The 13,214-nt window shown below is 38.9% G+C and overlaps 1 protein-coding gene across 3 annotated transcripts in view; it reads left to right on the forward strand.

Moving 5' to 3' along the window:
- NCKAP5 (NCK-associated protein 5) overlaps positions 1–13,214 on the forward strand; it is a 904,755-nt gene that overhangs the window by 541,634 nt on the left and 349,907 nt on the right. For all 3 annotated transcript variants that reach the window (XM_011970297.1, XM_011970296.1, XM_011970298.1), the window contains exon 5: positions 12,463–12,550. In XM_011970297.1, coding sequence (XP_011825687.1) covers positions 12,463–12,550 — 88 coding nt within the window. The remainder of the gene's footprint in view (positions 1–12,462; positions 12,551–13,214) is intronic.

The following is a 13,214-nucleotide window of genomic DNA, read 5'->3' on the forward strand; positions in this document are numbered from 1 at the left end:
ATTCCGTTGATAGGAAGATTAAAATCTTTATCGTCCAACCAGGATGATTTTCGGAGTGAAAGGGGTGTTGTTCATCATTTGCCAGGACAGTAAGCTTGAGCTGAACTATCCTGGGAAACCAGGACATAGACCCCCTACCCATGGAAGACAAGTGACTGCCCTGCTGCCCAGACCTGAAGTTGCCCAGACTTTGTGTCAATAAGAAATTCAGTAAGTCAGTCACTGAGAGGTTGGGGTTGTTACTCTAGCATAACCTAGGCTATCCCAACTAGTATTATAGATTATTCTCCAAACCAATTACTCTCTGAAACTTGGAGAGAGGTGCTTTACCCCTTGAACTTTCTCAAAAAGAGACAAAGCAGGTAGGGGCCTTCATAAAGTGTTAACTTGATTGGATGGTGCTTCCAAGAAGCCAATTTTCTGCCCTTCTCACATCAGCACCAAAAGGTTTACAATTCAGATAGCCTGGATCTTTAAAACCATAATAAAAACAAGTATCAACTTATATAGCATTTTTTATTTTGTCTTATTGCATCCTCATAACGTCTCTCTGAAGTAAGTAGGACTAGGAGGATGTATTCGTTACTCAGGTAATGAATTACTCAGGTAACGGAGGCTCAGAAAAGGTGATTTGTCCTAAGTTGCATAGTGGTGAGAGTGTCTCCACTGAGCTCCACCTACATCACTTAGGGAGCACAGAGTCTGAGGTTACACTGACCGTATTGTGGCCCCAAGAGTTGAGACTGGAAGAGGATTTGGTAGCGCGACTTTTCTGAATATGCTGTGGTTTACAATATCTGCTTCTTTAAGAGAAGCTACTCTGAAATATCATGGAACAAGTGTCACAAGAATCATGCAAATTAAGTAGCAGACCCAGTGAAGAATGTGCTGTTGGCATCCGTGTGGCTAGATGGGCCAGTACTGCGGATTCTTAAAGCATCTCCTTGCCACTGTTCCACCTTCTTGTCCAGAAAATATAACACTATAATTTTATCCCAAATACAGCCAATTAGACTTTCTTGCCTTTCTTCTACACCCCCATCAAAAAAAATTAGCAGCAGATTAACACTGGCTACTTACTGTGCTGCTTTGGACATTATTCAGATCCAGTGTGACTGTCAGTTTGACCTCTGCAAGCTTTAATGACTAAACACGTGTCAATGTGCAAAAACAAACAAAAATAAACTGTTTTAAGATGTGGAAAATGGGACTCAGATTCAAAGTGAGTTTGCCAGTGACAATCAAGTTCAGTCAAGTCATTCAATTCTTAATTTTCTCTGGGTCAAACTCCCAAACAGATCTTGAAGCATGACAGACAGCATGTAGCCTGTTTTGTCAGTGTTCTAGGGATTGTAACCATCTGATGAAGAGCCAGTTACACCTGTGGAGAGATATATAGCTTATGTGAAATGCAAGGTGAACTGCATTTGGAGTACCTAACATTAGATTCAAACTTTTAAAAGCATGGTGCATATTAAGAGAAGAAATCTTTTTTTTGTTTGTTTGTTTGTTTGTTTTTGTTTGTTTGTTTTTCTTTTTATTTGAGACAGAGTCTCACTCTGTCACCCAGGCTGCAGTGCAGTAGTGCAATCTCGGCTCACTGCAACCTTGATGTCCTGAGTCCTAGCAATCCTTCCACCTCCGCCTCCCAAGTAGCTGGGACTACAGGCCTGTGCCACCACACCCAGATTTTTTTTTTTTCTTAATTTTTTGTAGAGACAGAATTTCACCATATTGCTCAGGCTGGTCCTGAACTCCTGAACTCAAGTGAACCTCCTGCCTCAGCCTCCCAAAGTGCTGGGGTTGCTAGTGTGAGCCACTGTGCCCAGCCAAGAGAAGCAATCTTGATTGTCCAGGTCACATTTTATTTTTCTTTCACCAAGGTAAAATGTAAAATACTAATCTTTATCAAATGGGGGGAAAGAGGCTCCAGGTTGTTATTACATCAGTTTTCTAGAAAAGAACTGCCTCTAATTAGAATTTAAGGTGCATCCTCACTATAAATTAAAGTATTATTATTTCTAAACACAGTGGCCAATAAAGATAAATATGGGGGGCCAGTAATAAATTCAGCCATCTGTTGTCTTCAAAGTTCTCCCGAGGTTTGAACACTGAGCTGTAAAGATCTATCCCCAAAATAATAAATTTATTTTTAAAGTGGTTGTCTGGGCAATTCAGAGTCGTTTTTGAGCAGTATCAGACTCAGAGAATGTTTGTGCTTCAGATTACTCAAGAAAATAAAAAGCAGACCTAATGCTGGATGTATGTGTGGAATTTTGTATTTTGAAGACTTTTTTAAGGCCACATTTGGTGAGGATAGGTTCTGAGGTTGAATAGATAAGCTCATGAGACTGAACGTGGGAAATGATATTAACTATTGACTATTAATAAAATCAATCACATTAATAATTATAATTGTTACATTAATGTAAAACCTGGCTCTATTTAGGGAAATAATCCATGTTATAGACCTGTTGTGCATTATCTGGATAGAGCGTCAATCCTGGCTTCAAACTGTTAACCAGGCAAGTAAAAGCCACTGCGGTGTATTTCTCCTTTGTGGCATTTACTTGCACATGTGAGATATTCTTTCTCCCTCCCCCTCTCTTTGTGGATGAATGTGAACTCTACAAACACGTGAATCCATAAATGCAATTTTGTATTCTGCCACTGTTGAGCAAAAACACTTGAGATTTGTTTGCTAACATTCAGGAGAGTCCCTTCTCCTCCGTGTGCAAAATGGGACTTCTCTGAATGCCTGTCTCTGCTTCCCTTCCCTCTCCCAATGGGCCTCTCTCCATGCAGTGAGCTCCCCATGCAGGATCAGTGCAAGCCTGCCTAGGTGAAAATTTATGTCACTTTCTCTTCACATAGAGATGGCCCTGGAGTGAATATGATGCAGTAATTCAAATTGGACTAGCATCTTTCGATCTGTTTATGAATGCTCTTGCATCCTCATGAGTGAATTAGAGTGCTGTGGTTTCTGTGCAGTGGTGTTATTCTTGCAAAATTTGTGCTGAATTAAAAATATATATCATCTAGGAAAGAAGTAAGAAACTCCAGGCCTCCAACATTTATCCAGAGTAAGTTTCCGTTTCAATGCAGTTTTCAGTTCTGTTCACTGTAGATTTACTGTTCCTAACTATTGCAGCGAGGATAAGCAGAGATTGGGTTAAGAGCATCCAAGTCACAACCAACCTGGGGATTGTTCCTGCTTACGTGCTCAGGTGTGCTAGCTTCTAAGGGAGGAAATTCTCATTTCTAAGGAAACAAGTGGTGCAGTTGGGCAGAACCCAGTTCTACACCAGCAGTTTCCACATGAAGAGTTTGCTCTTGGAATTGAAAATTAGTCAGCTTTCCTTTAGACTCCCAGACCTGAGGGAAGCTTTGCATTGCAATTAAAATGGGAAGGTAGGATAGTTTGTTGAGAAAGACAATGGAACTAGAATGAGAAACAGAAACTTAAAAGAAAATTATATGAGAGGCAATGCAAAGTATGTTCTTCATTAAGGTAATTGTCCTATTCTGTCTCTCCCAGGTAGGAGAGCAGTGGGCTGTCTTGGCAGAGATTAGTCTGCCAGGAGCCTGACACTGGTAAGGTAGGGATTGAATCTAGAACCTTTCCTCATTAAGGTAATGTTCTAAACACCATAGCTAATTAGCTGAGTTGAAACATATAGACATTCAATGTAACAAAAAGAACAGTTAGATATTTGGTTTGTTTTACTTCTGACCAAGGGACTTGCATCTTAGCTGCATGTGTCATAGCTGAAGACTTAGCCCCTTCAGTCTTGCTGGCATTTCTCACTGTCACTACTTCTCTTTGACTAGTCACATGCATATATAGGTCTATGGGAAGTGAAAATATAAAGACGCAGGCAACAAACAAGTGTAAAAAATCTACTAGGTTCATTCATTCACTCCACAAAGAATTTATCAAATATCTACCTGGTAACTAAGCTTTGCATAGTTCCTGTGGATAGCATAAGCGACAAGGCGGAGTCAGTGACCTCAAGAGGAGAGCTCAGAGTGTTAAGAAAACACAAAGGGAGGGTTCCTTAGGGAAAGAACAGGTCAAGGCTTGGCTCTGTATTTTCTGTGGCATTTGGGTGGAATTGAGAGTACCCAATGGCCAGGATATATATTTCCATGTATAGCTGGTCTTAAATGCTTCAACAGGTAAATAACAGTTGTTACAATGCACAGTTGTTTCCACTTTTCCAAGGTTTCACTTTCTACAGTTTTAGTTACCTGAAGTTCAACCAGTTAAAAATTGGTGAGGATCGTACAATAAGATATTTTGAACAAGAAGGAGAGACCACATTTGCATAACTTTTATTACAGTGTGTTGTCATAATTATTCTATTTGATTATTAGTTGTTATTGTTGATCTCTTACTGTGTCTAATTTATACATTAAACTTTATCATAGACATGCATGTATAGGAAAAAGCAAAGTATATATAGTATCCAAGGTTTTAGATATTCACTGGGGGGATCTTGGAACATATCCCCCATGGCTAAGAAGACTTCTGTATCACTGTGCATAAAGCCTGGATCTGGAAGAATTTCGATCTAATTGGGAGAAAAGATTGACTAATGCAAGCACAGTCATCCCTCAGTTTCCATGGGGGATCCATTCCAGGACCCCTTCTCAGACACCAGAATCTGGGGATGCTCAGCTTTCTTATATAAAATGGCGTAATACCATATTTTCTTACAACCTACACACATCATCCTGTATACTTTGGATCATCTCAAAATTACTTTTAATACCTAATGTGATGCCTACACTTCACTTCATTCATGTGGATTCAGTGTAATACTCAGTGCATGGCAAATTCAAGATTTGCTTTTTGGAACTTTGTGCAGTTTTTTTTCCTGAATATTTTCCATCTACAATTGGTCGAATCCACAGATGCAGAACTCACAGATACGAAGGGCTTAACTGTACAGCATTTGCAAGTAAAAAGAACCCATCAATCCAGATGTTACCATGTGATAACAGTATAGCAGAAAATGTTGATACCCAGCCAAGTCAACGCCAGCGTGGTTTAAATACTCTAGTGAATGCTGATGTGGCACAGTAGAAAAAGATTCGAAGTTTGGAGTCAAACAGTTCCAATACCAACTCTACTATTACTGGGAGTATCATCTTGAATGAGTTCCTTATTCTCATGGAACCTCAATGTACACATTTTTAAAAAATGAAATGACATATTTTTGATGCATTTCAAAGTAAGTCAACTGTAATCCCAACACCTTAGAAGGTTGAGACATGAGGCTCAGGAGTTCAAGGCCAGTCTGGGAAACATGGCAAAACCCTGTCTCTCCAAAAAATACAAAATTTAGCCAGGCATTGATGGTTCATGCCTGTAGTCCCAGCTATCTGGAGGCTGAGGAAATCACTTGAGCCTGGGAAGCGAAGGTTGCAGTGAGTCAAGATTGCAGCACTGCAACCTTCCAGCCTAGGTGACAGAGTGAGACCCTGTCTCCAAAAAAAAAAAAAAAATGTAAGTCGAAGGCATATTCCCAAGATGCACACATAGATCAATAACTGGAATTCCATATGTGTTGACAGTTCCCTTTTATTGATAAAATTTACATACAATGAAATGCATAAATCTTAAATATAACACTGGCTGAATTCCAACAAGTGCATATACCTGTGCAGTCCAAATCCCTATGGAGTTACGGAACATTACTCTCATCCCAGGAAGTTCCTTTATATCCTTCCCAGTCAATCCCTGCCACCACCCAAGGCAATTGCTATTCTTAAATTTTCCACTGTAGATTAAATTTGCCTAGAACAGAATTTCGTATAAATGGAATCATATAGTAGTTTGTCTTTTGTGTGTGGCTTCTTTCACTTAGCATAGTTTGTGAGATTCTTCAATATTGCTGCATGCATCAGTTATTCCTTTTGATTGTTGGTACATATTTCACCATAGGAAATGCATAGAATAGTTGTATGTTGACGGACACCTGTTTTGGATTTTTAAAATTAAAAACTTTAATTTAAAAATTTTAGAAATTCATCATAATAGACTAAGGTTAGGATTTAAACTAGGGCTTTGGACAAGAATTAATACTAGTCACATTGTGAAGGTTCAAGGAACAGACTAGTTTGGTTATATACAAATAAGTGAATTCTGTTTGTCTTGAACATCTAAGGTAAAGTATGCATAGATATTTAACCCTGCTACATAGGCATCCAATAAGAGGGAGCTAGTATTTTATTGCAAGTATTCCTTCTTTTCCAGCCAATATGGGAGTGGGCTGGTCCGCTTTGTTGTCATTGGCTCTAGAAGATGAGCATTGTTCTCTACATGGGGCTGTGTTGTGTCAGGGTTTCCTAGGAGGGAGGCCTCAGGTGAAGGAGGGGTGCTCCAGTGACCCCATTCCCCCTGCCTCTTTCTAATTTAACTGCAGCCTCTTTCTTGCTGTCATTAAATGAAGTTCAGTCATGGTGAGACCTTTTCTTAAATTGACACAGTTTCTCAAAGTGGGAAGATCGGGAGTCAAATACAGTGAAACACAAGGAAAAGCAATTTGCAAATTTCAGCAGCAGCTCTTGACAAACTTCATGATATGGGGGAATCAAAGGGAATGTGATGGGCACTTCTTGCAGCCTCTCACCTGATTAGAAGAATATTAAGGACTGTTGAATAATTTCATGGTTAATTTCATTATTAAGTTGGCATTTCATTAATCAGCAAGTAAACATGTTAAAATATTTTCTAAAGACAAAATTTAATTTGGTTCAGCCTTCAGTTGAATGAGCCCTATCAGTTATCAGTGTGAGTTGGTGAGAATGACTTCTTGAGTGGCTTCTTGTTTTCTGTTCTTTTCCATTTCTGTCAAAAATGAAGTTAGTCTCAATTGAATATCTGAATATACGGGTCAATAAGAACAATTTGGTGTAATACTTGGATCAGTCCCTAGAGTGTCATTAATCAAAACAGAGGGCTAGATTTTGGGTTGGGGTTGGAGGCAAGGCATGTGAAGAAGCCCACAGTCATTTACATGTTGGAAATAAACAGCTTCTAATGTATGTTGGAGCCATATTTTCCAACACCGCTTTCATTATTGCATAAGTCAAGGTCTTCAAAATCCAATCCATATTCTCTGATTACAAAGAAGGCCTTTGATATTATCAAGTGTTGTCTTACCATGAAAGTCTTCAGGAAACCACTATGTTTTAACATTTTCTTTCAGAAGCATCTTCCTTTGGTGTCTAGACGGACTAGCTCTTGAGACACTGGAAACAGATCCAGTGACAAGTATCCCAGTGGTCTGCACTTTAAAAGGAGGTCAATGACAAAGGTGGTCCTCTGGGAACCGGGAGAGAATTTAGTTAGAATGGCTTTCTGATCCTGCTCTTGGGTGCTTTTGAATTGTTACTCTTCTAATGCATTAGTTTTAATATGCTGTTTCCCTAATTTTCACTTAGTGCCCTTCTTAAGCGAGGTTTTAGCTTCTCCCAGAGGAAACACTATAATAAGAATTTATTGATTATATAATGTGTACCTTAAAAAATGGAATCTATTTTAATCAAATGAAATGCCTGCATTTATACCTAATGTTACCTGAGACATACTGTTTGCATATGTATTTAGTTTATTTCCTCTGGCTGTCCTAGGCGTTAACGTTTTAAAAATAGTTCACTTGATGTACATTAGAATTTATTACAACTCATTAAGTATAATTTTGGTTTCTATATTTTTAGTTATGGCGGCTACTTGACCAATATTTAGGGGAAAAAAGGTCTTAGTTTCAGGTGGGAGAAGGAGATGGAGAGCTAGAAGACATGAGTTAAGGTGAGTGTTTAAGGATAAATTGCAACCAGCTATTTAATAAACAAACAAAACACACAAAACTCTGCCCAAGCCTGAACCGGAGGGAGGAATTGGCTTATTTCTTAATCATATTTGGGAGACAGATGGTGGAACTGTACTGTGCGCTGACTAGTAATGCAAACTTTCTTTCATTAGCTGTGGAAATAATAAAAAGAAGCAAAATGTCATTGGGCAGCAAACAACAATGGATGATGCTTCAGTCTTTGATTTTCAGGAAAATAGAGAAGTTTGTTAAATGAGAATTTTTTTAAAAAAAGATGTCATCAGGGAGTAAATAATGGCATATTCTTATCAAGTTTAAAACATTTTCTCTGTGACCAGATTCATAGAGGTTATAAAAAGATAGGACAACTTGATTTTTAGCAAGGGTTAGGATGGGGCCCTGTGACTCTGTTCCAAGACGTAGGAAGGAAATGTAGTTGGTTTTAATTAATCATAAAGTAGTGCCAGAAAAGTGTTTACCATATTACTAAGGGTTCTGAGCTGCTCAAGATTCTTTTAACAATTTCCTGTCCACCCCCACTTTTTCCTGTTTTTTAAGTATAAAGCCAAGAAAAATGGGGGAAAGGTGAGTAGATGTTTTTCTTTTTGATCCAACAACTTGTGTCTAGAGCCTGTAATTATATAGAAGAGGTAATTCAGCAAGATATGCATTGAGACAGGATTGTGTTTTAACTTAGTAAAAAATAATATGATTTCATTTTAACCAAGTTCTATTTGGCCACTTTTAAGTCAGATGTTTATAAATGAATGCAATAAGGATTAAAAGAAGACATCCAGCTTCTGTGCTAAGGTGGGAAGAAAGTAGACTAATATTTACAATACCAGGAGACCAGGCCCTTATCTGCCAGGAACAAGCTGAGTGATCTTGGGCAAGTCTTAGGACCACTGTCATTACTTCCTTGTTTATGATAGTTCAGCAAACATGATGGAAAATCTCATACCACTCAAGAGCTTGTTTACATAAAATGAAATAAAATATTAGCAATCGGTTCTGACCACTTATTGTTTCAGAATTTGTGACTTCTTTGCCCCGATTTTTTTTTTTTTTCCACATAAGCTTAGTTTTTCTCGTGCTCTCCCCAGGTCAGAAATGGTTGCCTTCTTGGGTTCAGCAACCAAAGTTGTTCGCCAAGATAACTCCTAGTCAGGAGTTAAGACTCTTACTAATTTAAAACCATTTCTCTGAATGTCAGTAAGGTCAAGTAGAAAGAGACTGCTGTATTTAGAGTCAGTAAAAATAGTTTCATACAAACTCCCTATCCAACTAACCACGATCCCTTAAGCAAACCATCCAACCTTTCTGTGCCTTAGGTTTCTCATCTACCCAATAGATAGAATGATTTTTTAAAAGTAGATTATAATGATGAACAGATGAGACAGTTCTTTGACAAGTTAAAAGTACTATTAAATTGAGTTATTATTAATAACATAAGATTTGTGAAAATATAGGGAACAGCTTCTGCTCTCTCAAGTGGTTACATGCCAAGGTGGCTTGTATAAATGTGTGGTCACAAATCATTTTTAGAGTACTCACAACCAGTGTCCACTATCTTCCTGAAAACCCAAATGAGTCCTTGTGTCATCCTCTGTGAAGGCAGAATTTCTCCAATTAATAATCTAGGTCTGGCCTGTCCCCGTGGTCTGCAGTTTCCTCACCCTGCCGCTGAGTAGTGATGTGCCATATTAGAAAGGTGGCATTCTGAACTGTCCTGTCCTGCTTACTGCAATGGCCTTCCCACATAAGCAGATTCACTGGTCTCCTAGAGCCCTTAATTTGTCATACGAGAAGCTCTTAGTAAGAGGCAGAAGCTGGATCAGCCTGCTATTCCTCAGAATTCTCTTCAACCAGTGTCATACTGAGTCACTAAAATACATGCTTCAAGATGGGACTGGAAAAGACAACCAGTTCAGGTTCTGGACAGAGAGCACTGTGTTCAGGGCATTGAGTTCAGGCTTCTTGCTCCCAAAGTTGGGTCTATGAATCTTCATGATAGGCCCCAATGACGAGGTCATCCAGACACAGTCTGAACATACAGGGTAAGTGTCTGGTATAGACTAACGAATTCATACTTTAAAAAAATGAATTAGCAAAGGATTTATATAAGAATGTCTACTGACATTGTATCTATTTTACCTACAATTGAGAGAGATACATTAGAAATACACGGCATAGTCCTATACCAAATGTTGTCATTTGTTCCAGAAGATAAGACTTGCATATACAAAATATTTGAGCATTAAAGTGATGGATTTTTAAGTGATAGAGTAAATGGTTTGAAGTATAGGGCTATAAGAATTCAAAGAAGCAGGAGATCAATGAGGAGATATCTTAAGAAGTGAAACTTAAGGTAAATTTGGAAAGAGGGATGAAATATAGGAAGATGAAAGTGAGGTGGCATTCTAAGAAGTATCACCAGCAGTAGCAAATGTCTGGAAATGGGAATGGGTGTGTTTCCTTTACTCTTTACTTCAGGGTAATGGGGAATCACTGGAGGTACACATTTAAAACAAAACAGGATTATAACATGTAATGTATATTATAATTTGTAGAAACACTTATAAATGTGTATAAAGAGGTATATGTAAAGATGTTGTTTGAAATAAAAATTTTGAAGTAATTTAAATTTCATAAGTAGGGGAATGCTTAAATGACTGACATTCTCAACATGACATACTAGGAAGCACATTCATGTGCCACATAATGATATTTGGTCAACCGTGGACTGGATGCAAAACAGTGTTCTCTTAAAACTATAATGGAGCTGAAAAATTCCTGTTGGCTGCTGACATCTTAATGATCCTGACCTTGCATAGACTAATGTGTTTGTTTGTGAATAAAATAATGTAAAAAAAATTTTTTTGGGGGTTTTTTGTGTTCTTTTGAGACAGAGTTTTGCTCTTGTCGCCCAGACTGGAGTGCAGTGGCATGATCTCAGCTCACTGCAAGCTCCGCCTCCCGAGTTCAAGTGATTCTTGTGCTACAGCCTCCAGAGTGGCTGGATTACAGACACCTGCCACCACACCCCAGCTAATTTTTGCATTTTTAGTAAAGATGGAGTTTCACCATGTTGGCCAGGCTGCTTTTGAACTCCTGACCTCAGGTGAACCACCCACGTTGGCCTCCCAAAGTGTTGGGATTATTGGCATGACCCACCCTACCTGACCAAAAATATTTTGTTTGTTTGTTTGTTTGTTTTTAGATGGAGTCTCTTTCGCCCAGGCTGGAGTGCAGTGTTGCGATCTCAGCTCACTGCAAACTCCTCCTCCCAGGTTCAAGTGATTCTCCTGTCTCAGTCTTCTAAGTAGCTGAGATTACAGGAGTTTGCCACGGCACCCAGCTAATTTTTGTATTTTTAGTAGCGATGGGGTTTCACTATATTGCTCAGGCTAGTCTCAAACTCCTGACCTCAGGTGACCTACCCACCTCGGCCTCCCAAAGTGCTGGGATTACAGGCGTGAGCCACCGTGCCCAGCCAAAAAATGTCTTTTAAAACAATTTTTAAAAAGCTTACATACTAAGGACATACAGGAAATATTTTATATAACTTATACATGTTTATGTTTTAAGATAAATGTCATTACAAGCATCAATGAGTTTTTTAAAAATTTAAAAGTTTATAAAGTAAAAATTGTAGTAAACTGAGGTTAATATTGAAGAAAGAAAAATATTTAGTGCAGTGTGAATTTGCAGTGTTTAAAGTGTACAGTGTCCATAGTGTGCAGTAATGTCCTGGGCCTTCACATTCAGTCACTCCTCACTGACTCACCCAGAGAAACTTCCAGTGCTGTGAGCTCTGTTCGTGGCAAGTGGCCTATACAGGTGCGCCATTGTAAGTCTTTTATATGGTATTTTTCCTGTACCTTTTCTGTATTTAGGTATCTTTAGATACACAAATACTATTGTTTTATAATTTTTCTACAGTGCTCAGGACATTAACGTTTTATACAGGTTTGTAGTCTAGGAGCAACAGGCAATACCATATAGCCTAGTTGTGTAGTAGGCTATCCCATCTGAGTTTATGTAAGTCCACTCTATGTGGTTTGCACAATGACAAAATCACCCAATGATGCCTTTCACCGTTTCTCAGAATGTGTTCCTGTTATGAAGCAATGCATGACTGTCGTTGAGAAGAATGAAGGAAATCGTTATGTGCTGTCTTGGAAAGCCCGTCACAGAAAGACTTGACAGTAGATTAGTGGACAGAAGGCATTCCTGTAATATTTGTTAACTTTGAAAATTGGTGTTTAAAAATAAAAGTGGTTTTTCCGAGAAGATTGATGTGGTGATACTGTATCAAATTAAAAAGAAGTCATTGGAAATGAAGAGGGATATTGGGAGATAGGTGCATGAGTTTAGATGTCCAAGAACAAAGAGGGGGGGACCTGAATGGTAGAGAAAGAGAATGTAGAGTCATCCAAAAGAATGGTTGCAAAGGACTTCATGACAGATAATTAACAGAAGATGAAGGCGAGAGAAGAGAAAAGAGATTTCCAGGTTGAAGCTTGGGGAATACGCATAGAAGAAGGATTTCTACAACTTAAATGGATCCGTGTTAATTAGAAACCTTCTTTAAGAAATTCTTTGTATTTTTGTTTCTCAGGATGGAAGAAACAGTGCGAAATCTACTGCAGAGTCAAGGATCTCCAGAGCAGAAAAAAGAAGAAACTGTTAATATAATGGTCTATCAGGTACACCATGTTTAGTATTCTTGGCTGGGTACTACTCTGCTTGCTTTTCTTGTATTTCTCTAGATTTGTCCTCTCTAACCCAGAGATAAATAAAAGGCGTGTTCCAGACCCCAGTGCTAACAGCCACCTAGTCACCTCTGGTTTGAGGAATCATACACGTTTATTCCATTCATTCATTTCATAAACTCCTACTGTGAAACAGAGTGTAGATTTGATTCTAGGAAGATGCAAAAAATAAGTTTATGGTGAATGAGAGAGGCTTGTATAAGCATTGCAGCCTCTGTGGCCAGGAGTGAAAGAGAGCTGTATACACCATTCTCTGGGAACACAGGAGTGAGAATGCCTCATCCTGGCTGAGGAGGTGAGGAGTAAATACTCGCCGGAAGTGTGACATTTAAGGTAGGCCTGTGGAATAGAGAACTCCGTGAAGGGCATTTCAGGGAGAAGGGACACCTAGGTAAAGGTGCAGTGGTGTGAATCTTCACAGCAGGCTTGTGGAGAATAAGCAGCTCCAGATAATTAAGTAATGACCTGGAAATAAAAAGTTACAGTGAGGCTGAGAGTACAGGGAAGAGCTGGATGGGGTCTGCGGTATGTGCAGTTCTCCTGGGTCTGGCCTTGCACCTCAGGCAACAAGGAGTCTAAAGAGGTTCAAAGAGAGTAG

This window comes from Mandrillus leucophaeus, unplaced genomic scaffold (genome assembly GCF_000951045.1).
Source record: "Mandrillus leucophaeus isolate KB7577 unplaced genomic scaffold, Mleu.le_1.0 Scaffold94, whole genome shotgun sequence".
In the NCBI taxonomy this organism is placed as follows: Eukaryota; Metazoa; Chordata; class Mammalia; order Primates; family Cercopithecidae; genus Mandrillus; species Mandrillus leucophaeus.